Source organism: Leucopleurus acutus (assembly GCF_964270905.1).
Source record: "Leucopleurus acutus genome assembly, chromosome: 16".
In the NCBI taxonomy this organism is placed as follows: Eukaryota; Metazoa; Chordata; class Mammalia; order Artiodactyla; family Delphinidae; genus Leucopleurus; species Leucopleurus acutus.
Window position 1 is genome coordinate 21,541,808 of NC_139158.1, and position 26,260 is coordinate 21,568,067.

Sequence of the window (26,260 nt, forward strand, 5' to 3'; positions counted from 1 at the left end):
AGACAAATGTTCTTTTCTGTTCTGCAACTTTTTCTCTCTATAAGAATGGAAAAGTGTTAAGTTTAAAGGTCAGAGCCTTGAGAAGGGGGTATCCTGTATGTTTCAGACTACAGGCAACAATCTTTCACAAACTGTGCAGAGCCAGCATGACTAAGCACAGGCAACAGAGCACAAAGGTTAGAGCTAAAGGAATAGATTCAGCATGGAGTCAGGTTTCTTCTTCTCTGTTATAGTTGCTGTTAACAAATGATGCAAACTACTGGAGAATGCTTTGAGTCATTTGTGGGGGGATGACTCAAAGAGATCTCTGCTTCCTTCTTGTGGCCGCAGGGGGTGATATCTCAGAAGAGCTGAATACAATTAATTCTCGGTGGCAGAAAATGGAAGTTTGTTATGTATTTATTGATATGCATTTGCTCTGAATTTACTGCATTTTGTTTTTATGTTATTTTTTTTTTACAAGGAAAACCACCATTTTGGTTCCCAAGTTTTATTCAAGAACTCACACAACATATTCCAGATAATTGAGTTTTAATCATCTTCATCCTCTTCTTCATCTTGATTAATCTGGAAGTAACGCAATTCGTAACTCTCTTTGCTGTTAGCAACTACGCGTAACCAATCATGTAGATTATTCTTCAAATATTTTTTGGTGAGGTATTTCGAATACCTTTTGGAAAAAGGCACCTCAGAGGTTACAGTAATCTTGTTTTTGCTTCTTTCGGTTGTTACAACACTCCACCAAGATTCCCAGCTTTTCCATTCATTTTGATTCTCTCCTGAAGAAACTGTTCAAAATTGGCAGCATCTATGATTCCATCTTCCATAGGGTGGGCACAGTCAAGGGTAAAATTCGGGACCTGCTTTTATTTTGCTCCCCTTCCCACAAACTTTTTCACGGGCGCCATGGACGCAGCGAAGGCAGAAAGGGTTACTGCATTTTAAAACACACTGAAATAGTCTACATAGAAGAACACTGGGTTTTGGGAGGCTAGGGAATCCTGACTCTGCCTGGGGGTAGCTAACACAAGTTACTTTGCCAGTCTGAGCCTCAGTTTCCCCCTCTGTAAAAAGTAGATACGAGTGATGATTGAGGGAGCCTACATAAGGCAAGGATCTGTAAAAACGTTCAATGATTTTCCTTCCTGGACCCATGATTTTTACATCGCGGTGGCAGGGGCCGGCCATGGGGCCACCCGAGGCTGCAGAGGTTCCCTGAAGTAGGGCTAGAGAGTCCAAACAAGATGGGGACTCGGCCGTCTCCGCGCAAACCCGGCGGGACCCGCAGCCCAGCCAGGAGCAAGCGGCAGCGAGACACTGCCCCCACGTGGCCGTAGGCAGTATGCCACGCTCGTGGAAAATCAAATGCAAACATACATGACGAGTGACTATTAATATTAACAATTGGGAACTTTGTTTTCCTTTTTAATGCTGCGTCCCAACTGAACTTACTACTGCCGATTACAAGAGCACTTTGACTCCAAAGCCCAGGAGGAAGCCGGGGGTTAATATGCTGTAACTGGCGCGTGAAGCGTCAGGCTGATATCGGGCATGCGTAAACCGATGAGGGTGGGGCTTAGAGAACATGAGGCGCCGCGTCACTAGACTAATATAGTATGAACGAAAAAGATTGCGACTGGGCGGTAGCGTGGCCGAGTGGTCTAAGGCGCTGGATTTAGGCTCCAGTCATTTCGATGGCGTGGGTTCGAATCCCACCGCTGCCACACCTTCAGGGGTCTCACTTTTCCATCCTTCAACTTCCATATCCTCTCCCAATTACTCTTCACTTTTTCTGCCTTCTGACGTTTTTTTTTTTTTCCCCCACAGTAGAAAATCCTCAGAGGGATCCTTCATTTCATTCACTTTCTCCTTACACAGGAATTTCAACCTGTAAAAGTTATTTCTTCCAGTTCAGCCTTTTTTTTTTTTTTAATGGAATGGGGAAGGGAAGGGAAAAGAAGGAAACTGCAGGACAATCCACCTCACTCCCTAGCCTACTACACAAACCCACCAATCCCGCTACCTTAAAAAACGGAAACAAAAACGTCTCCCTGTTTCCATGGGAAAGCATCCTGAGATACCTTGAAAAGCTCTCAACAGTCTGTCTGCGCCTTTAATTTAATGCTTCAAGGCCTGAGGCCACTGGGAGTCGGCCCCTTTACCTCCCAAGGACAAAGATTAGGTGGAGGTGATTTTAATCAAGACGTCAATTAGGAAGGGTCCCTTTCTGGCCCGCTCTGTGTCAGCAGAGAGCTCAGGCTGACTCCATAAATCACTGTTGGTAGAAACTGTGTCAGGTGACTTTATGGAGGGTCTGGGGTATCAGGAGCCCTGCCCCTTCCCCCCAGGTGTATCAGCCTTGAGGTCCCAGCTTCATTGATCCACTTCCTGCTTGTTTATTTACTCATTCAACAACCATTTATGAAGGGCCTACTATGTGCCAGAAATCAAGATCAACCTGAGGCTACAGAGCAAAACAGGAGACATGTTTTGGGCCTCACAGAGTTCACAGCCACTGTAATTTCTTTAATTAGACCTGTGAGGAGTGTCATGCAGAATGCGGAAGCCGACCCAGGGACAACGGAACAAGTGACTTTTAGCTTGGACTTGAAATTGAGAGATTAGCTAGTGAAGGTGGGAGAGGGGAGTTCCAGGAAGAGGGAACAGCATGTGGAATATCCTAGAGGCAAAGGAGAGCCTGGTGAGTCTGAGATGCTGGGAAGGTAATTCAGGGCAGCTGGACAGAGAGCAGCTGGACATGGCTAGAGATGAGACTGAAGTGTTAGGCAAGCAGGGCCATGAATGCCAAGTTAAGGCTTTGAACTTGGCCCTGAGGGCATGCGAAACCACGGAAAGGTTTTAAGCCGGAGGGTGGCATGTTCCAATTTTGGATGTTGCCTCTGGCAGTAGGAATAGGAGGTTCCATTCAAAGCCTACTGTAGTTGTGTAGGACAAAGGAGAGTGGCTTGTACCATGGTTGTGACAGTGTGTTGCACAGGGAGACATTTTGGAGGTGGATCTGACAGAACTCAATGACGAAGACATGAAAGAGAAGAACACATCGAAAGTGATGACCAGGTTTTGGGCTTGAGCCACTGGATGGCTGGCAGTGCCTCTCGTCTCCCTAGGAGGGAACACGGGATGAAGAGGACATTTGTGGAAAAGATGATTTCACTCTGATCCACACTGAGTTTGAGATTTAGGACATGGGGTTGAGATTGGACATAGAAGTCTGGAGGCCAAGAGAACACTCTGAGTAACTGATACAGATTTGGGAGGCATTGGAGACTGAGGTCATGGGAATGGATGAACTTGCCCAGGAAGAGCATGCAGAGGAAGTAGAGGGACCAATATGGAGTCCTGAGGACCATCATCCTAAAGGGAATGCAATGGAAAAGAAGCCAGTGAAGGAGATAAAGAAGGACTGGAGACACAAGTGGAAGACAGGTGTGTTGTCATATAGATTGTTGTCAAGAAGATTATGGCAAGAAGGAGGGAGTAGCCAACTATGCAGAAGAGACTTGGCAGAATAAAGACTGAAAAATATTCTTTGGTTTTATGATTTATGGACAAGGTCATTGATGACCTTGATTAAAGCCATTTTGGTGTGAGTTGAAGAGAAGAAATGGAAACATAAGTGTGAACATCTCATCATGAAATTTGATGAGTGATGGTAGCAGTAGCGGGAGGGGGAATGGGGAGTCAAGAGAATTTTTTTTTTTTTTGGCGATACGCGGGCCTCTCACTGTTGTGGCCTCTCCCGTTGCGGAGCACAGGCTCCGGACGCGCAGGCTCAGCGGCCATGGCTCACGGGCCCAGCCGCTCTGCGGCACGTGGAATCTTCCCGGACCGGGTCACAAATCCGCGTCTCCTGCATCGGCAGGCGGACTCTCAACCACTGCGCCACCAGGGAAGCCCAAGAGAAACATTTTTAAGATGAGAGAGACCAGATGATGTTTTAGACGCCTGGCATTGGGTCTACAAAGGGGAATAGCTCCATCACCCGTAATGGAAAGTTTATGAATTAGCCTTAATGGTCCATCCTGATTGGCTATTTCACGTTGAGCTGCCCACAGTAATGACTCTGTTTTCTGCGTTTATAATGCTTCTGCTTAGTGTCTCCAAGAAAGCTAGGACCACTTCCTACTTGCTGTCTCAAAATTAGAACACTCCCTGACACTATACACTAAAATAAACTCAAAACAGATTAAAGACCTAAATGTAAGGCCGCATACTATAAAACCCTTAGAGGAAAACATAGGCAGAACACTCTCTGACATAAATTGCAGCAAGATCTTTTTTAATCCACCTCCTAGAGTAATGAAAATAAAAATAAACAAATGGGAACTAATTAAACTTAGAAGCCTTTGCACAGCAAAGGAAACCATAAACAAGATGAAAAGACAACCTACAGAATGGGAGAAAATAGTTGCAAATGAAACAACTGACAAGGGATTAATTTCCAAAATATAAAAACAGCTCACGCAGCTCAATATCAAAAAAACAAACAACCCAATCAAAAAATGGGCAGAAGATCTAAATAGACATTTCTCCAAAGAAGACATACAGATGGTCAAAAAGCACATGAAAAGATGCTTAACATCACTCATTATTGGAGAAATGCAAATCAAAACTACAGTGAGCTATCACCTCACACCAGTCAGAATGACCATCATCAAAAAATCTACAAACAATGAATGCTGGAGAGGGTGTGGAGAAAAGGGAATCCTCCTGCACTGTTGGTGGGAATGTAAATTGGTACAGCCACTATGGAGAACAGTATGGAGGTTCCTTAAAAAACTAAAAATAAGGGCTTCCCTGGTGGCGCAGTGGTTGAGAGTCCGCCTGCCGATACAGGGCACACGGGTTCGTGCCCCGGTCCGGGAAGATCCCACATATTGCGGAGCAGCTGGGCCCGTGAGCCATGGCCGCTGAGCCTGTGCGTCCGGAGCCTGTGCTCTGCAACGCGAGAGGCCACAACAGTGGGAGGCCCGCGTACCGCAAAAAAAAAAAAAAAAACAAAAAAAAACCCCTAAAAATAGAGCTACCATATGATCCAGCAATCCCACTCCTGGCCATATATCTGGAGAAAACCTTAATTTGAAAAGATACACGCACCCCAGTGTTCATTGCAGCACAATTTACGATAGCCAGGACATGGAAGCAACCTAAATGTCCATAGACAGAGGAATGGATAAAGAAGATATGGTACATATATGCAATTGAATATTACTCAGTCATAAAAAAGAATGAAATAATGCCATTTGCAACAACATGGATAGACCTAGAGATTGTCATACTGAGTGAAGTAAGTCAGACAAATACAAATATCATATGCTATCACTAATATGTGGAATCTAAAAAATGTACACATGAACTTACTGGAGTTTTCATGGCTGTAGAAAACAAACTTACGGTTACCAGGAGGGAAAGGGCGGGGATAAATTGGGAGATTGGGATTGACACATACACACTACTATATATAAAATGGATAACTAATAAGGACCTATGTATAACACAGGCAACTACTCAATACTCTGTAATGACCTATATAGGAAAAGAATCTAAAAAAGCATGGATATATGTATATGTATAACTGATTCACTTTGCTGTACACCTGAAACTAACACAACACTGTAAATCAACTATTTCCAATAAAAATTTAAAATAAAATATCTATGAGAAGGTATACAAGAAAAAAAAAAAGAACCTCACGGAGGGTGGGTTATCTGGGCAGCCTCTAAAACCCTCATGGGCACTTGGTTCCTCTGCTGGGTGGAAGTGCTACCTCGTTTCCCATTGGGTGAAGACACTTGAGAGGAAGGAAGCTTTCTGGCATAGTGACCCATGCTGGCCCCATGCCCAGGGTTTAGACAGTCTACTTTCAGGGGAAGAGATTAGAGAAATCCAGAAAACAAAGAAATCGATTTTGCTTTTGGGTTTCACAAGCTGAGGTTCGGCTGTAGACAAAAGATCTAGAAGATTATGTGAACAGTGTAAACCTGTTTTCCCTGCCCTAAGGACAGATTTCTCAGGACTGGTAGCGAAAGTCAGAGGAGAAGGTGAGTTTACATGCAAGCATGTTACTGAGAAGAAAGAAAGCCCCAAATGGCCTGACGTTTGTGGATCTGAGACTGAGAAAGATCCCAGAGCTCAACCCAAGCCCTGACGTGGCTAAGGTGCAGAAAAGCAGAAATAACCATGTGTCGTGTTTAGGCCAATGGGCCTTGGGCAGGTCCTTCAAATTACCCCGCCTGTAGAGAAGTGACGCCCACCCTCCTCTACTCTTTGAAGTTAGGCAACCCCAGTTTCCTTATTTATAAAATAAGAATAATAAGCTCTATGTAAGGGTGGGCCTGAGAATTAAGTACGAGCATACAGATGCAAGCTCTTTCAAACTGTCAAGCATTAAACATAAAGGATAAAGCATAAACAAAGCATAAAGGATTATTATTGAGCTTTTAAAAATTATATACACACATGCAAATTCAACATAGCAAACAGGAGCACACATTTTTGAACTGCTTCACGAACTTTCTTAATTGTTCAGCAGAGGACATACTGCTGATGCCCACGCCGGGCGATGGCCACGTTGGCCCTAACACATTTGCTCCCCCTGACCCCGTCACAGATTTCTTTAGGCTTGTGATGGTTTTCTTCTCTGCTAGGATCCATAGTTTTATCAGCCAATTCCACGTGTGCATATTATGATATATATATACAGATGTATTTACACACTAATATTTTGGTATTCACAATTGATACCAAGATGATAGGGAGGCACTGTTTCTGTGGAGAGCAGCGCTGGATTAAGAAATTTTGTGGTTTAAACATTAAAGATTATGGTGATCACTACTGGCCCCCTCATTAACAAATTGAAGCGATAGTAAAACAAAAAATATGACCAACTAATTTCTAATAATTCCCATTATTACTATATTGGTACTTTTTAGAGAGATCCAATTTTTTTAAAGGTTTTTTTTTTTGAGACTTAATTGACATGTAACATTACATTAGTTTCAGCTGTACAACATAATTATTTGCCATATATATATATATATTGTGAAATGATCACAATGTCTAGTTAAATTCCATCACCACACAGAGTTCCAATTATTTTCCTTGTGATGAAAACGTAAGATCTACTCTCAGCAACGTTCATTTATACAATACTGTATTATTAACTATAGTTACCAGGCTGTACATTTCACCCCCATAATTTATTTACTTTATAACTAACTGGAAGTTTGTATCTTTTGACCACCCTAAAAATTTTTTTTTAATTTTCCTTTTTTGATGTCCCTTCTGGTATTGAAGTCTGTGCTTACTGAGTCATCCCCAGACTCAAAAAGGCCAAGTTGGGCTGGGCAGAAGCCTGGGTCTCAGGTGTCCTTCCAACCCTGTCTATCAACACACAGGGAGACCTGCATGAGTGAGCGAACCCAAAACATAAGCATAGCAGCTGATCAAACCCAGTGCTCCTAGAAGGGGTCTAATCCAAGATCCCGAGAAGATCTCAGGACAAGCACAGAGAAGCTCGGGCAGCGAGGAGGGTCCGTGTCCCTAGAGAGGTAGCAGCAGCCAGCGAAAACTTGCAAACGTCAGCCCAGCTGCACGAGCGGCTGCAGCTAGGCCCCTAGGAGTGGAGCCAGACGGGAGGGGAGGGGGCTAAGGCTGAATCACAAACAGGAGAGGAGAGGGACCGACCAAGAGGGATGAGCAAGTCTAGTTACCAAAGGAGAAACCAAGGCGAGGATTCTGGCGTTCGGCTAGAGCCAGAAACGGGGCGGACCAGAGCAGGGGAGAACGCGGGGGCGGGCCGGGCCTGGGCAGGGGCGGGGAGAAGGCCTGGAAGGCGGAGCAGGCTGTGGAGATAGGACCTTCTCGTAGGCATCCCGGCCAGGTCAGAGGGAGACCAAGGCCGGAGGGAGGGGAAGGGGCGTGGTCAGGGCTCAAGAGGCGGGGCAGGGGTACGTCGAAACCCAGAGGGCGGGACAGGGGCGGGGTTAGAACGCCGGAATAACCAAGCGGAAGACCTGCTAGACAGATCCAAGCCCAGAGGGTGGGGCAGGGACAAGCCCAGGACTCAATGGAGCGCCCAAGTCCGGAGGGCGGAGCAGGGTCTGGTCCAAGTCCTGAAGGCGAAGCAGGGGCAGGGACAGGCCGGCGACGATGGTCAGACGACGAACGGCCGCGGGCCTAGGAAGTGCAGGGCCAGCACGAGCAGGCCAAGGAGCAGCAGCAGCCCGAGCAGCAGCCGCAGGAGCGTCCGCGCTGTGGAGCCGCGGGTTCCCTGGCCCGTCGACTGCACGTATCGCTCCACGGCGTCTGCGAAGCTGAACTTGTCGGGCACGTAGCCAAGCTGAGCGCGGGCCTTAGCGATCTGGAAGGTGTGCGTCACGGCCACGCTGCGCACCTGCGGGGAGAGGCGGGGCAGCCGAGGGACGGGACTTGTGGGCGTGGGGAGCAACCTCTACCATGTTTCCCTCGGATAAGAGAGGGTAGGGATTTCCCTTCCGTCGCACAGAGATTTAAAAGGACCTCTATGCTGGATCTTGCGTCTGCGACGCCCTCATGGGGAGGACTTCCTGTCTCTCTTCCACCTCCATTTTCCTCGGGGGGGGGGCCGCCTCCAGGATACATTTTCTGCATCTCCCCACCCTACTGAACTCCTCAGTCCCCCAAAAGTAAAGGCCCCACCTCTGCACTCCCCTTCCCCGGCCCTAGCACGATGCCGGGGCTCAGGAGGCCCTGATACATTCTGCCTGTGGCCTGAGTGCAGCTATCCGGAAAACTTGTCTCCAGGAAACATCCTTCACTTTTCAGCCCACAGCCCCAGATGGAGTCTGGGCCGGCAGGCTCCAGGGTGCAAGCTTCACGCCCTGGCTGATTAACTGAGCTTCCCTAAGAGAGGAATTCAATTATGCATAAGTGATTACTCTCTCCAGGGTTTGAAGCTGCGTTTCCTGATGCCAGATGGCCTGGGTCCCACAGGCTTCAAAGGTAGTGCTGACAACAACAATTACTGAGTAAGCACTCTGTGCCTGTCATGCGCTAAATTCTCTCTAGGCCATATCTCATTTAATCTTCTGAAGTGGTAACACCACCATCTCCTCTTTTGAAAATTGAAGATCAGAGAGGTTAAGTGACTAGCCCAGGGTCACACAGAGAAGCCAAACTCTAGCTCATGCCCTTCCCAGCTATGCTAGGATTGAGAAGATACCCTCTCACCTGACTCATTTCTTCGCCTTTTGTTCCTCAGCTGGACACTGGGAAGGAGTCCACTAGCTGCTTGATTCTGCCGTGGCCCTGAAACAGCCTTTGGGGTCAAGCCCCTGGTCTTGGATGCTTGTGTGAGGAGAGAGGGAGAGAGGCCAGTTCTTGTCCTTTTTTGCCTCAGCTAGTAAATTCAGGGCTTTGGCGGGTACAGCTGTGAACTAGATAGGCAGGGTCCTGGGACACAGCATTCTCAGATGTCAGGCTTAGATGTCACCTCCTTTGGGAAGCCTCCTTAACTTCCTCAGAATTGGCTTAGGTGCCCCTTCTGTGTACTCTGAAGTTCCTCATTATTTCCCCCAGTATAGCCCTTGCTGGGCTGTCTTCCCCTTTGGACTGTGAGCTCACCATTAAATGAGATCATAATCTTTTTGCCCCTCCTAACTTAGCAAAGCATCAGGGACAATCAAATGAGAGAGTGGACTGGAAGGATTTTGCAAATAACACCAAACACCACTTGTTGCTTTACTGTTTACAATCTGCTTTAAAACATCCTCTCTTTTAAACTGTATGTGCGAATAGAAAGCAAGGACTGCCTTGCCTCCACTCCTCAGCACAGTGCCTGGCCTACATTAGGTGCTCAATACATGTCAAATGAATGGAAAAAGGCTATGAAGTCAAACTAGAGGGCTAGTTGGTGTGTCATAGACTGACCAGAAGAGGGCGCCCGCGCTACAGTGCCCAGAAACTTCCCAACTAACTAGGGATCCTTTGCCCCGCCCCGCCCCGAGTTGAACAAGGAAACCCACCAGTGAGTGGAGAGAGAGGGGAGCCGGCTCCCTACCAGACCACAACTCAGCAGCACTCTGGCAGCTATTTTATGTGACTATGATTCCTGACATTTCACAAGCTAGTGGTTAAGCTTGAAATCATTTAGGTCTCCTCTGGGTTCAAATCTCGATGCTGCTACATAAGGGAATGGTCATGAGCCAGGTTATTTCACCCCCTCCCCCTCCCCCCGCTGAGTGTTTCATTTCCTTCTCTGTACATGGAGGTGATAATAACAGAATCCACAGTGTATAGTAGTTGTGAAGATTAAATGAGATAAACACAGTGCCTGGCATTTCACACTCTATAGATGGTCCCTATTTTCATTATTCTCTTTCCTCTGCTAGTCCAGACGGTTCAAATGAGAGACCATAGGGAACTGCGTCTTTCTGTGGCCCATTCTGTGGCCCATTCTCGATTCTCTGAGGTGGAGAGCACTGAGCTTGGAATGTGAAGCCAATTCCAGAATGGTGGGAGCTTGGACAAATCACTTATTTCTCTAGTGCTCAGTTTCTCACCATTAAATGAGATCATAATCTTTTTGCCCCTCCTAACTTAACAGAGCATCAGGGACAATCAAATGAGAGAGTGGACTGGAAGGATTTTGCAAATAACACCGAACACCACTTGTTGCTTTACTGTTTACAACCTGCATTAAAACACCCTCTCTTTTAAACTGTATATGCAAATAGAAAACTGCATCATCATTATTTGAGAACAGTGTTCTTAACACAGTAGGTACTTAATATATACTTATTATTCAGTGAGCAGGAACTGTGAGCCTCGAATCAACAGGGTGTGTGTGTGTGTGTGTGTGTGTGTGTGTGTGTGTGTGTGTGTGTGTGTGTGTGTATTGACAGTTATTGGGAGGAGTGACATTCCAAAAAGTGAATTTCATGGAACCTGCCTTTGGGAGCCTCCAGTCTGGCTGGGAAGACAAACTGCTTATGAATGAAGTGACAGTGATAAAGGATGGGCTTGGGCTTCCCTGGTGGCGCAGTGGTTGAGAGTCCGCCTGCCGATGCAGGGGACACGGGTTCGTGCCCCGGTCCGGGAAGATCCCACATGCCGCGGAGCGGTTAGGCCCGTGAGCCGTGGCCGCTGAGCCTGCGCGTCTGGAGCCTGTGCTCCGCAACGGGAGAGGCCACAACAGTGAGAGGCCCGCGTACCACAAAAAAAAAAAAAAAAAAAAAAAGGATGGGCTTGGAGCTGTTGCCCTTAAGACCAAGAGAGCACAGCCTCAGCAGAAGCTCAGAGGTTGGGATGTTATACAGGAGCTGGCCCTAGATTTGAGCCCACATGGTAGGTTCTGAGACCTCAGGCAAGCATCCAGTTACGGGTCAAAAGGTGAGGGTTTGTGGCAGTGGAGAAGGGGCAGGAAGGCAAGTGAGGGGCACCAGGACACAGGGGCTCCCCTCACAGCAGCCCACTTACCTCACTCCGGGTGAGCAGCGGCGGGAGGCTGCAGATGGGCTTCAGGGCCAGGTGCAAATACTCCATCACCGTGGCTGTGTGGGGAGAGAGGGACCAGTGACCAGGGGGCCTGCTCTAGGCAAACTCCAGGGAGGTCGTCAGAGACAAGTCAGTTGGGGGCATTATTTGCTTTGCTAGGGGGAATCTTCACGTTGCCAAGTTTTCCTGTCCTTGGATTCCTTTAAATCAGCAGTCCTGGGGTGCCTTGTTTGGCTGTGAAATATGTCACAAGTAAGTTATTATTAATATTAAAAGACTGACATTTTAAAATAAATCTGAGCAGATTCAAAGTGATCTCTACAATCACGTCTCTCTCACACACTTCTATCCCGATATGCTCTCTCGAGTCAGGGAGAAAGAAGTGGGAACGGTGGTTCAACCCAGCCTGGGCTGCACTTTTTAAAATGTTCCTTCTTCCCCCACCCCCTTGCTTCCTGCGGATGCTGAGGTAATTGGTCTGGGGGTGTGGCTGAGGCATTTTTAAAAGCTCCCAGGTGATTCTACTGTGCAGCTAAAGTTAAGAAGCACTGAGTTTACAGTCAGCTCACTGGGAATTGGGAATTTATAGACAGTCTCCAAAACCGCCAGGACCTGCGGTTGAACTTTTCTCAGCTGGGGGTCAAGGAGTATCAGTCCTGGTGGTGATGCTGTGCAGGGGAAGTCATCCTGTGTGGGCACCTTGGGGGACAAAAATGTGCAAACCCCTGCTTTAAATGGCGGGCATCCCAATGCCTTATTATTATTTTTTTTTGCCTGCACTGTGCAGCACGTGGGATCTTAGTTCCCAGACCAGGGATCGATCCCACATCCTCTGCATTGGAAATGCGGAGTCTTAACCACCGGACCACCAGGGAAGTCCCCCAATGCATTTAAAGTGCAAGAGATCCAGCTGAGGTTTTCCAGGAACACAGTTATCTGTGACTTGGGGGCCACCTGCCCCCTCGGGCTGATCACTCCAAGCCTGAAGCCCGTGCTCATTCCAGCTGGAAGGAGGCCAGCATAGGGAAGCTGGGGTGTGAGAGTGGAGACTGACCTTCAGGGTGAGGAGGAGACTCTAGGGTCAAACAGAACCCTCACATGTCCAAAAGCAGCCTTAACTCCAGGGCGACCTTGGGGGATGGGGCATTCCAGCACAGGCAGCAGGACTGGGCGTGGGCTGCGCAGTCAGCGGAGCCCAGTGGGGATCCTGCCTCTCCCACTTTCTCACTGGGGCACCATGGGCAGGTAGCTAACCTCTCAGAGCCTCAGTTGCCTCATCTTTACAATGGGCCTAACCCCACCCACCTGGCAAGTGGGATAGGGTTTAAACAGGGCCAGGACTAGGGTGAGGGGAGTGAGGTGCCTCGAGTGCAAAATTTAAGGAGGCACTTGCTCTCAGGGCTGGGCAAGTGCAGGTGGGGCTTGGAGCATTTGACTCCTGCGAGTGAGGGTTTCCTTAAATTTTGTGCTCTCAGTGCCCCACTCACCTCAGCCAGGTCCTGGCTCTGGGTTTAAAATGAGGGAATGCGTGTACATCTGGCACATGGAGGGCTTTCACATGCACACTCCTTTCCTCACCTGACAGGTAAACCCAGGAAGTAGGAACCTGGATCCAGGGCTTGCTGTACCCCAGCTTCTCAAACTGCAAGGAAACATGGCTTGAGGTGAGAAAAGATCCTTGGGGGGCTGGTATAGGCCACGTGTTGCCTTTACCCCAGGGCCAGCAGAGCACCTCCTGGCCCCTCCTCAGCTGCCCACCAAAGGGGGCAGACCCCACAGCCAGCCCCAAGTTTACACCAGTCTTTAAATGAAGCCCGCACTGTGACCTGGAAAACTAAGTAGGAACTGACTGCATAGGGTGCAGTCCCATCATTTAGTTATTTTTTACATCTGCATACACCCAAAGACACTCTAAGGCACTTATATAGACTCTGATTATTTTCTAGAATCTGCTTTTCTGCTATTAAATTAAAAAAAAAAAAGCATACGTGTGGAGGGTGGTGGGAGAAGTGTGAAGAGATGGGCTGGCATAGGATGAACTGAGGTCTTCACTTGTATGAAAACCCTCCAGGTCAAAAAGATAACAAGTGTTGACAGGATGTGGAGAAACTGGAACCCTCTTACACTGCTGGTGGGAATGTAAAATAGTGCAGCCATTTTGGAAAACAGTCTGGCAGTAACTCAAAAGGTTAAACATAGAGTTACTGTATGATCCAGCAATTCCACTCCTAGGTATATACCCAACAGAAATGAGAAAATATGTCCACACAACTATTTACACACGAATGTTCATACAGCATTACTGATAACAGGCCCAAAATGGAAAACCCAAATTTCTATCAATTGATGAACGGATTAATAAAATGTGGCACAGTGATTGAATGAAATATCTTTCTGGCAATAAAAAAGAATGAAGTACTTTATGACACATCCACAACATGGATGAACCTTGAAAACATGCTAAATGAAAGAAACTTAACACAAAGCCCACATACTGTATGATTCCATTCATAGGAAATGTCCGGAACAGGCAAATCTACAGAAGCAGGAAGTAGCTTAGTGGTTGCCTATGGCTAGGGGTGGGGTGGGGTGAGAGGTAAATAGAAGTGACAGCTAAAAGGTATGGTTTGGGGAGGTTCTTTTCTGGGAAGGTGACAAAATGTTCTAAAATGTGTTTTACTGATGGTCGCACAACTCATACTAAAAACCATCGACTTGTACACTTTCAATAGGTGAACTGTATGGTCTATAAATTATATCTCAATAAAGCTGTTAAGAGTTGACATGCAAAGGGCCTGAATGCCCCCAGGATGTATCCTCCAGCGCGGGGTTTCTGGTCTACCCCTTCCTGGAGTCTGTAGGCTGCTGCGAGAGGAGGCCAGGACTCTCAGAGGGGCTGCAGCGTAGGGGCCCGAGGGCAAACACCTCCCTTTGTGCTTTGCCTACCTTCTACTTACCTCTTTCAGGGCCTCGCCATATAGTACGGGGGCCACAAGCAAAATCCCACAGGGCAGGACATCGACATAAATCAGGAAGCAGGCTGGGAGGGACTATGGCAAACTGGGGAAGCGCACAGCCCCCCAAAGGGGCAGCCACTACCCAGCTCCAGCCAGTTCCAATGTTGCTCAGTGGACACTGTTGCCAGAGCTGGTTTTTAATGTGAAATCCTCTGATTTTTTGGGAAAAGGTGACAGGGAAAGAAGACATGGGGATCCCTGAATTCTCACTTGGGATGGGGGCGGTGTCCGGGCACCTACCAGTGGGGCCATCCACTCGAAGATGTTGACACTCTCCCCGTCATTGATGTAGTACGCCTGCCCACTCTGAGGGGGACACGCGGGGAGGGGGACGGTCAGGCACATGCCCGCCGCCGCCTGACCCCACCCTCTCCGATGGCTCCCAGCAGCTGCCCCAACTCCCCACTTCTGCTGAGCAGCCCTGGAGACGGACCTGAACAAGTCCCTCTGAGTTCCGGGGCTGCCAACTGACTAGCTGTATGACCTCAGTGGAGTCACTTAACCTCTCTGTACCTCAGTCTCCTCATCTGAGAAATGGGAGCATAATAATGGCATCTCCCCCTTGGGCTGTTGTAAAGGTGCAGGTGACAATATATGTAAAACGCTTAGCATTCGGGGACTGTAGTTCCGGGCTCAACAACACCTACCTCACAGGGTCATTTCAAGGAGCTAAGGATGCTCTGAAAGGCCGCTTTCCCCCCACCCCCTCAGGCAGCTTGAACTGGGGAGCTATGTCGTGTGTGAGCCAGGAATCCCCGAGGGATGGGGGACCCGCCTGCAGCCCGAGGGGTAAGGTCGGGGGAGCACTGCAGGAGACTCACGGCCACGTAGCCCTTGCTGGCGGTGAGGGCCTCGGCTGCTAGCACGTGTGCCTGCACCAGGTTGCACACGTGGACCCAGTTCATCCTCGTCCTGCGGTCCCCAAATCGGAACATGAACAGTCTCTTCTTGATGTGGCTCTGGTGGTGGGGGGAGAGGGCGGGAAACACAGACCTAGCCTGGAGTGGCTTTAAATTCCATCCACATGCAGAAGGCTCCCAGGCCAGACTCCTCTGTCCCAGCCCCACATGCCTTCCGGAAGTCTCCACTTGGCTGCCCGATAGACAAGGCAGACTTGTCCTGTCCTGTGAGCACCTTATTCCCATTTGGCCGCCCCCCACCCCCAGCCCACAGCACCCAGGGCTCAGGCCTAAAGCCTGCAGCCAGCTTTGGCTGTCCCCTCTCTCACTCTCCACGCCCAACCCGTCTGCAAACCCAGTCGTCTCAGCCATTACAATCTGTCCAGAATTCGGCCACTCCTCACTGTACTGACTTCCACCCTCATCTCTCACCTGGACACTGAAAGAGCCTCCTAACTGGTCCCCTGCTTCCACCCCCCCGCCGCTGTGGCCTGTTCTCCGTGCAGCTGGGGGATCCTTTTGAATCCTAAGTCAGATCGTGTCTCTTCTGCTCAGAAACTTCCAGGCGCCGGGTGGCAGAGGAGGCCCCTTCTGCTCTGGCCCCAGCTACTCTCTGACGTGTCTCCCACTGACCCTTTTGCTCACTCTGCACGAGCTACTCGGCCTCCTGGAACGGGCCAGCAGGGCCCCACCTCAGGGCTTCGGACTAGCCGTTCCCTCTGTCTGGAAGGATCTTCCTCCAGATAGCTGTGTGATGCACCTGGTCACCTCCTTCAAGTTGCTCAATATCCCTGCTTGAAGAGGCTCCCCGACTGCCGGCACCCCCAGCTTCCCCCAACCCCACTCCACTTTTCCTCTTTCTCCATAGTCCCTGCCACCTTCAAACTTTCCTTGTATTGTATCATGTTTATTCTCTCTCTCTCCTCCTGTGAGAATATAAACCCCACAGGGGCGGGAATCATCTGTTTTGTTCACTGACCTGTCCCCAAACCTGGAACAGTTTTTCATTTCCAGCTTTGTGCCCAAGCTGTCTCCTCTATTTGGACCACTTTCTCTCTACCACCCCATTTCCTTGGTTAGCTCCTTCTGTATCCAAACAGCACAGCCATCACTTCCTCCAGGAAGCCCTCCTGGACCTCCCCTGCCAGGCCCTCTCTGCTGTGGTCCCATCTTCTTCCTCTCACCTCTACACAGCCCTTACCACCCTGAATCTGTGACTGTGGAGTCTGTCTCCCTGACTAGGCTGTGAGAAATTTGAGGACAGGATCTAGAGCCCCTTGTAGCTATATCCCTGGCAACCAGCCTTCTCTGGAGACAGGTTTTCTGTGTGAAAAGCCTGGGGCTGGCAGCATGAGATGAGCCATCTGGCCCTTAGGGAGCTCACATCTGAGCAGGGCAATAGTTTCCTCTGCTTCTTTGGGGTCATAGCTCCACGTCTCCTCTACCGGTACCCAGGTCTGGCTGGCGCACCCCGAGAGCTCTGTTCCTGGTGGGCCTCATGGGGGCAGAACTTCTCCCAGAACTGAGGGTCCCCCGCTCGGGACACTGCCCTAAGACTGACGCGATGACCGTGGGTCCCCATTCACACACATATCAGCCAGGCTCCTCCTGTGCCTCCAGCCTGGGGCTGGGACAACATACCGCCACACGGGGCAGGTGCCTCTGCTCTTCGGGGCCGTAGATCCCTGGGGGCCGGAGCACACATGTCCGCAGAGCGCCTCCTCCTACAACACAGGGGAGGGCAGTCAGGGGCCTGGGGAGGGGTGGATGAGCAGGGAGAGGGACAGAAATGCTGTCCGCATCTCCTGGTTCTTACCCGGAAAGGTTAGTGGGGAAGGCAGGGCCTTGGGATTTCCTCATTCAATTAATTATTCTCTCAGTCGATCAGTCAGTCATTCAACAAACACTGTTCAGAAACATTCCCCACCCCCCTCAGCACTGGGCCCTGGGATGATGCTGTGAAGAATCCAAGGATGACCAAGAAATGGTCCCTGCCCTCACAGTGCTCTCAGACCAGTAACAGAGGCAAGACCTAGATGTAGGTATCTGCATGGCCCGTGAGAGTCTAACCAGCACTTGACAGACATGATCTCCTTCAACTCCCAGAGTCCTACTGTGTCCATTTTACAGATGCGCACAGACCCACACGTCCTCCTGCCAATAGCTATAGTACTTTACTTTTTCTGGTCATCAGATAAGGATCACGATGGCTCTCAGAGAGGTCCTACTATGTGTCTGGTGCTCTGGTAAGCCTGGAATTTTTCCCTCAAAGCAACCCTATGAGGTGGGAGCTGTTATTATTCCTGTTTTATGGATAAAAGAACCAAGGCTCAGAGAAGGGATGTGATTTGCCTAAGGGCACACAGCTCAGCCTCGCGGAGCTGAGATGGGGACCAAAGTCCAGGCACTTTCCACTAATACCTCTGGTGATAAAGTACTAACAAACAGGCCCTCAGCTCTCTCAGCCTGGGTCTCCTTACCTGGAAAATGGGTGCTTTGTAACTGGTGGTAGCAGTTATACTTTCCAGACAACCAATGGAGAAATGAAAAGACTAGAGCCATCAGCATGAGAGCTGGGGGTCTGTTCCCCTAACTCTCACTGCTCTGTGCCAGCAGAGTCCCCAGACCAAGACAAAGCTTGGTCCAGGGCTTCCCAAATTCTCTGCTGAGGGGCCCCCACTGGTGGAAGTGGGAGCATGTCTCCCCAGGGGAAGTCTGGGGGTACAGCCTGAAGGGCTGCTCCAAACATATTCTTTTTAAGTCTTAAGAGGACCTACAAAATTTCAATTTATTCTCATAATTCATTTGTGTTTAAGATTACAATTTTTTTAAATTACTATTTGTAAATTATTCGATCCCCAACCCCAACTCCTTAACTGAGATGGAGTCTCCTGGAAGATGTTTCACTCCTCCAAGGCTCAGGTTTCCCAAGCAGCTGTGCCTCCAGTTTGGGGAGCCTAGTGTATGCCATCCTCTGGGACCGGAAGCCCACCTTCCTTTGGGGGCCCCTTCCCCTTTGCACCAGGTCTAGCGGGGGACTGTCAGTCCAGATGCACCTCTCTTCCCTGAGATGGCAGCCACGGGACCCAGGCTGGGCCAATGCCACGTTCTCACCCAGGAATGTGACTCTGTGCATTACTGACATGGGATCGAAAATCATAGGAGTGGGTTCACCCTGAGAGACTGATCACCAGCTCCTGTCTCCCAGGTCCTTGGAACTGCCCTGACCCTGTCCTTTCTAAGCCCTGGTGGTCATTTTTCTGGAATATATTTTCCAGAGGCTATCCCAGTATAAATTCCATTTTCTCCATAAATTAGCCAGGGTCAGTGTCTCCGGGTCATAGCCAAACACCCTGACTGCTCCCCCACCAAAACCCTCACTTTACAATGAGGCCCAGTGTATTGGGTTGAACAGTGGCCCCCAAAAGATATGTCGGTGTCCTGGAACCCGTGGATGCTACTTTATTTGGAAAAGGGGTCTTTGAGGATGTAATTAAGGACCTAAAAACGAGATGATCCTGGGTTATCTGGGCGAGCCCTAAATCCAATGTCAGGTATCCTTATAAGAGACTCACAGAGAAGAGACAGATGGAGAAGAGGAGAGGCCATGTGAAGACAGAGGAGGAGACTGGAGCGACGTAGCCACACACCAAAGAAGGACCCCAAGCTTCTGGGGCCATCAGAAGCCGCAAGAGTCAAGGAAAGATTCTCCCCTCGCACTTTTGGAGGGATCGCAGCCCAAATGACACTTTGATTTCAGACATCTGACTGCGAACTGTGGGAACTGCGAGAGAAGAAATTTCTGTTGTTTTAAGCCACCAGGTTTGTGGTAATTTGTGCCAGCGGCCCCAGGACACTAATGAACCCAGAGACAGGAGGACACGACACATTCACACGGAGCTGGGGTCTGCATGCCTCAGGACTCTGCTACAGGGACCAGGGTGCTCCATGCCAGGTTAGAGGCAGAGTCTCAGGGACCAGCTTGGGTAAGTAGGGACTGGAAATCACCCAGGGCGACGTGGCTGGGCTCCTGCAAGGCAGGTATCAGGTGAGCTTTTCTGTAAACAGCCTGCAGCTAATTTTAAACTCTGGGTCACCTGGGCATGGTGCGGGGAGGTTGGTTGGGCTACAGCTGACACTGGCCAGTGGGGCGCTGGGCGGCCACGTCACAGAGGGACTGCGCCCAGGGTATCCATGACTCTCCTGACCATGGAAAGCTGGGGATGCTTGTATAAATAATTCTCAGCCAGAGGATTAGGTGTCTGGCTTGTAGGCTGCCGGTCCAGCCAGGGGAGGCCCTGGTAGAGAAGAGAATTCAACTGCCGAGGGTCAAACTCCTGGGAAACACAGATGGATGTTCCCACTGGGATAAGGGGTTGAGGCTTGACAGGCCCAGGGTGAGAGGGTGGGGTGGGGAGGCTTTTAGGGAAAAGATTTCATGCTCAGAGACTCACTCAGCCATAGCTACAGTGGAGCACAATGGTTAAGCCCCAGGCTCTGGTTTTAGACTCCCCTAGGGGGAGAGGGGGTTTTCAAATCCCACCTCTGCCACCTAAGAGCTATGTGACCTTGAGCTAAGTCAGTTAACCTCTTAGCCTCAGTTTTCTTTCCTGTAAAATTGGGGATTATAATTTCAAACAACCTTTGTTCTCCAGATCCACTTGGCTCCTGAGTTTAGACAGTGAGGGAAACCAGGTTTTCTGTTTCTTTTTAGTTTCTGAATTTCAGAAAGCAAATAATGATAATTTAGATAGCAGGAATTTATCTGAATCTATTGATATTTGACTCCTGAGTTTGGAAAGCAAGGGGTAGCTAAGGTTCTTACCTCACATGGATGCTATGAAGATGTATTGAGACTTTTGCAGGTAAAATCAGTGTGTAAAATAGGGCTTGGCATGTAGTAAGCACTCAATAAACACAAAATGTCCATGTTAGTGTTTTTTTTTTTTTTAACAGTGCCCATCATTATTTTGTTCTCACTCAAGCTCTTTGAGGTAAATTCCACTATCCGTTTTTTCATAGGTGAGGAATCTGAGGCTGGGAGAGGGTAAGTGCATTGCCCAAGATCACATAGCTGAGAGGCGGTGGAGCTTGGATTTGAACTCATTTCAGTCTGATGCCAGTACGTGGGTGCTTAGCCACTGTGCCATGCTGCCACCTGTCCTTAATCTACTATTATTTCTCTATCAAAATACAGTAAGAAGAGGCAATCCAGTAAGGCAGCCAAGGCCAATTTTTCTGGGAGTTACTGAAGGGCTCCTCACTTGCACAGCCCTTCCAAAGCGCTATCTTTCATGCATATTCATAAGTTTGTACTCTTATAAAGAGGGTCCCCAAAACTGGATGCTCTCCTATATGGCAGAAAAGAGAGCTAGACGTGGACTAGCTCAAGTGTCTCCCCACCAGGACATGAACAATGTGAGGGCAGAGATTGGGCCTGACGTTTTCCGGGCTGTATCCCTGGTGGAGTGTGAGTGCTCAGAATCTGTTGGATGACGAATGTCCAAGGCCCTGGGGAAGGGTTCTTTGGAAGGAAGCTGGGAACATACCAGCTATAAGCTAGAATCGCACATGTGCTTCAGGGAGGGAGCAGTGGGCATGCACGTTGGCTGTGAGCAGGGACTCCCAGTACTCACCTGGGAGAGGCGTCCCGTTGGCCATGAGGATCAACTGGTCAGCAATGGCTTTGGTTCGGGAGTAGTGGTCCACGTGCTATCAGAGAACAGGAAGCACAGAGCCACCGAACGGGGGTCAGAGACACTGCTGGCCACACCTGCCCGGCCCACCCAGCCCTCCTGGCCCCAGGGCTGTACCTCTGCTTCAGACCACATGGGGGTTCACTTCTGGGACCCCCACTGGGAAATGGCCAGGCCCTGAGCCCCACTCCCCTTCCTCTCCCTCTGGGTGGGAGCCACAGGAACAGGAGAGTTCAGAGCAGTAAAAACGACCAGGGGCTCCCTGATTCGGGGAGGCTCCTGCGAGCCATAGTGCCTGCTCTGGGATGTGAATGCTGGACGTGAGTGGATGGATTTTTCACATGGAGGCCTTTAGCGCTCACGGGGCATTTTCACATACATCAACTCATTTCCTGGTCTCCACGTCCCCATAGGGTGGTGCTATCACACCCAGACAAAGAAGGGGAGCCTCCAAGTGAAGCGGTTTGCTCAGGGTTCCACAGTAGAAAGTGGCTTTGCTGGTTCAAGGCCAGGTCTATGTGATTTCAAAGCTCCTACTGGCACGACCAGCCAAAATAGGAGAAGGCTTTGGCGCCACGCCGTTTTGGGGACCCTTTCTTCCTGGGTCTCGCCCTGAATTGTGAAATTGACCCTGGCTCCTCCCATCCCTACCCTTTGGACTGTGGGTTCCAAGTCCATTGGCCCCGCCCACCTCTCCTGGAAGCCAGGTACCTTCTCCAGTGGGAAATATGGCACAGAGTCCTCATCGCCCTGTTCTATGGGCTTCCCGCCGAATGCGACATTGACGGTGCTGGTGTAGACAAGCCTTGGAACCCGCCGGTGGACACAAACTACAGTGACAGGTCACACGGCAACACACACACACACACACAGTTGATGTGAGCAGGGAGCTGGTTGAGGAGGAACCCATGGGGACCTCCTTGGGCAAATCTTCCACCCAGCCTCTTGCACACATCCTGGCTCGGGATGGAAGAGCCTCCTTCCCTTAACTTGGGGAGGGGTCAAGTCCCCGCTCCCTGGGCCCTTGGGGGCCGGGCTGGCTCATTCTTCCTTCTCAGTGTGGCTGCGGCCCCTTAGCTATCTTGCCAGGGACAGGTCAGAAGAAAGTCTCACTCAGTGGGGACATAGGGAAAACACACTCTAGAATCAAAGAGAAAAATGCAGGACAAGGCAGGACGTGCCCAGAGAGCCCAGGTGTGAGTTTTCTAATTTGGTGCTCCAGCAACTTTTCTCACCCGCAACCCCTAATCCCTCTGTGCAAACTCCACTCCCCGCGTCCCCAGACACACTGAGGCCACGCTGAGCCCCATGCCGGGGCCTGGGCAGGCCTGCAGAACAGGAAGGATGTGCTGCCCACAGGCCCTCTACTGGGGAGGGCGGGGGTCGGGGGGAGGCTCCCACCTTTGTCCCCCTGCCCTGTCCCCCAGAGCCGGGCCTGCGCAGGGGTGAGGAGAGAAGCACAAACACACAGCAGGTCACACTCTGCTCTGAGCGCCTACCATCAATCACTAGTTTGGTGCCTCCAACATTTATAGACTCAATCTGCTCTTTTTGCAGCTAAAAGACAAGATGTAGGTGGGAGAGTCGGGGTGCTGTCTCATGCCTTGTAGCTGAGGCCATGAGGCTGGGCTTCGGTGGCAGGGCGGGGGGCTGCAGCTCAGAGGCAGGGACCCCGAGGGGCCCATGGGCAGTGCGGGGGCCCTGGGCTCTAGTGCCCTTTTCCGTCCCCATATGCCTGGGCCACAGGGGAGGTTCTACCCACCCCTCTGGCCATCAGCTCCCTCATCTATGAAGTGAGGGAAGACCCCCTTGGGTGGTCAGCAGGATTGAATAAGCCCCATGAGAGGACACGGTACAGGGCTTGACACAGAGAAGAGCCTCAGATGTGTTGGATTGTTTCCTGGCTCTAGAAATCTCAGCTTCCTTATCCGTAAGACGGACAAGTAATACTGTCCCTACCCAAGTGAGAGGGCTGGGCTTTGAAAAATAAAAACAACTGGGCTGCAGTGAGAGCTGCTTGTGCGCCAGGGATTGGGCGAAGGCTTTACATCTCATTTAATCCCTACAACCACATGACAGGTGGGTTCCCTATTGATTTTCAAACTATATTTATTCTTGTTGTGGTTGTTTTCAATAGGTAACACAGTCACAAGGTTAAAAATAACTCAAACAGTAAAACAAGAATGCAATGAAGAGGAAATTTCCCTCCCAATCCTGATTCCAAGTCTCCCTTTTCCCTCCCCAGACTGTTACCAGTCTCTGTATTTCTAGAGATAATCGACACATTAATATCAGCGCACACAATGTGTGAGTATATAGCTTTTTTTAAAAAAAAAAAAAAACAGTGTCAAACACTGTTTTCGTACCTTGGACATTGTCCTGTTATCAGTACATATCGAGTTACCTCATTCTTTTGAATGGCTGCCTGGAATTTCATCGTTTAGCTATATCACAATTTATTTATATAATCTCCAATGGATGGGCATTTCAGTTATTTCCTGTTTTGTTATTAAAAACAATGCTACAAATACATAAGTAAGTGTAGTTTCTGAGTCAAAGGGTATTGCGTGCTTTGATAGATGCTGTTATACTGCTCTCTGGGGAGGTCGTGACATAAGTACCAATAGTGTCCTCACTCTACAGGTGAAGAAACAAAGGCTCAAAGAGGTTAACTCTCCTAGCCAGGCAGCTAGAACACGGCAGAACTGGCATGTGGTCCCATGGGTGTAGCCCAAATCCCCCCTGGAGTAGGTGAGGAGCCTGATGAACACCGGGCATGAAGGGGGCGGGCAGAGCCAGGGCCTAAGCCTTGCGTAGGAGGCGCTCACCTGCTCGGCACCAGACATTCCGCAGGAGGCCATGTGGAACACACAGTCCACGCCTTCGAAGGCACGGTGCAGGGCTTCTGCATCGCGGACATCAGCCTGAAACAGAGAAGGAATACATGGAGGTAGGAGGTCTGGGTCCAAGGCAATCAGAGGTAACAGCTGTGCTGGGTCCCGGGGCCGGGCCCCTCTCCCCACCCCGGGCCCAGCACCTGCAGGGCCCAGACAGGCTGTGGGGCAGGATTTACTAGATGATCCCACTGGGCGTCTTCATCCTCATCGGCCCCATGTATGGAGCTAAGTCACAGAGGCTGTGCTCAGTGTTTTACATGCACTGTCTTCTCAACTCCCCACGAGACCCTTGCGAGGCAGATATTGTTAGTGTCCCCTTTCTGTGGATGAAGACGCGAGGCTCAGAGGTGCGGGACCCTGTGGCCAAGGCTGCCCAGCTGGGAGCTGGAGTTGGAGCTTAAACAGTCTGACTCCGAAGCCTGTGCTCTTCAACGCCAGGCACCGGTTACACATCAGACACCATCCCCTGACCTCCACCACCAGCCTGCCCCCCGCCATCACTGCACCTGGATGAACTCGGTCCCCGGGCACAGCACCCACTGGGGTCTGCGGAGGTCGAGCAGGATGACAGAAGTGCCGCTCTTGGCCAGGCTGGAACCCAGGCTAAAGCCCAGGTAGCCTCCTCCTCCAGTCACCAGAACCTTCTGCTTAGAGGCCTGCACAGGTGTGGCCTGAGTCTTCTGCTGCAGTACTGGCACTGGGGCTATCACTGGCTCACTGGGTTTCTGCCCAGCCCCTGATTCCCGTCTGGGCCCGGGCCCTACCCCTGACCCAGATAAAGGTGCAGCTCCTGAACCAGGTACTGACCCAGCTCCTGGCCCAGGCCCCAGAGCTTGTCCAGGTGCTGAAGCAGTACCAGGCCCTGGTCCAGGCCCCAAAGAAGCACCAGGCCCTGGTCCAGGCCCCGAAGAAGCACCAGACCCTGGTCCAGGCCCCGGTCCAGGCCCCGAAGCAGCACCAGGCCCCGGTCCAGGCCCCGAAGCAGCACCAGGCCCCGGTCCAGGCCCCGAAGCAGCACCAGACCCCGGTCCAGGCCCCAAAGCAGCACCAGGCCCCGGTCCAGGCCCCGAAGCAGCACCAGGTCCCGGTCCAGGCCCCGAGGCAGCACCAGGCCCTGGTCCAGGCCCCGAAGGAGCACCAGGCCCTGGTCCAGGCCCCGAGGCAGCACCAGGCCCTGGTCCAGGCCCCGAAGGAGCACCAGGCCCTGGTCCAGGCCCCGAGGGAGCACCAGGCCCTGGTCCAGGCCCCGAAGGAGCACCAGGCCCTGGTCCAGGCCCCGAGGCAGCACCAGGCCCCGGTCCAGACCCCAACACTGTGCCAGACCCTTGTCTGGGTCCCAGAACAGCACTAGGCTCCTTCCCAGGCCCTGACACTGCTCCAGCCCCTGGCCCAGCTCCTGAAGCAGCACCAGGCCTTGATCCAGGTTCTAGAACCACACCAGGCCCCGGAGCAGCACCAGGACTCGGCCCAGGCCCTGGAACAGTACCAGGCCCAGGTCCAGGTCCTGACCCAGCACCAGGCCCCGGCCCAGGTCTGGACGCAGCAGCAGGCCCCGGCCCAGGCCCTGCCTCAGACCCCAGGCTTGAGACCCCAGCCCAGGCCTGGCAGACAGGGCAGCTCTGCTCGCCCTGCCCTGCAGCTTTGCAGGCCTCTGGGGAGGAGCCTGCCAGGTTGGGCTTCATCTTCTACTGAGCCATGTGGACCCGGGATCTGTCCACCTGTAGGAAAAAACAGAAGAACGTATGTTCTAGAGTTGTCTCAACTCATGCGGATTATCAGACCCCTGGGGGCTCAGGAGACCTCCTGGTGGGAATTAGAGACCCTCTGAGTTCCCAAAGCTGTCCCTTTCAGAATCTTGAGAACTTCCAAGGTGGCCGCTGCCTTCCTCAGAGTCAGAGACAAAGCAGCCAGGCCTTGGGTTTCACAGCTCAGGAGCCCAAGGCCCAAAGTCACGCTGCATGGCTGAGATTTACACCAAGAATTCCTGACTTCTCCACCAGTTCCTTAAAATCCCGGTTCCCATGTAGTACCAGAGGGAGACAGATCAAATCGTGCCAAGGGGAACCCCACCTGACTTGGGGGTGACTGCTTTCTGACGGGGAAATGGGGAGGGCTTCCTGGAGAAGGAGAGAAGGGAGGAATCCACATGGGATCCAGAGGGCCTTGGAAACTTGCACAAGTGCTGCACCGCCTCTGCCCTGGCAACTGCTGCCTCTGGTCCTCCCAGGTCCCCCAGCAGTGCAGATGGCTGGTAC

At 50.8% G+C, this 26,260-nt stretch overlaps 1 protein-coding gene and 1 pseudogene across 2 annotated transcripts; both read right to left on the minus strand.

Annotated features, from left to right (window-relative positions):
* Positions 1-445: 445 nt before the first annotated feature.
* On the minus strand, positions 446-908 carry LOC309973674 (large ribosomal subunit protein eL22-like; annotated as a pseudogene). The gene has a single exon. The product of its transcript is annotated as a large ribosomal subunit protein eL22-like (transcript).
* A 7,268-nt stretch (positions 909-8,176) lies between these two features.
* On the minus strand, positions 8,177-25,687 carry SDR42E2 (short chain dehydrogenase/reductase family 42E, member 2; the record flags this gene model as incomplete). Its single annotated transcript, XM_082856791.1, has 12 exons — positions 8,177-8,416; positions 11,479-11,552; positions 13,075-13,138; positions 14,754-14,819; positions 15,335-15,472; positions 17,054-17,136; positions 21,049-21,124; positions 21,820-21,938; positions 22,608-22,665; positions 23,937-24,032; positions 24,512-24,696; positions 25,633-25,687. 12 exons carry the CDS (start codon positions 25,685-25,687, stop codon positions 8,177-8,179), a joined length of 1,254 nt encoding a protein of 417 aa, XP_082712917.1.
* Between the last annotated feature and the right edge of the window lie 573 nt (positions 25,688-26,260).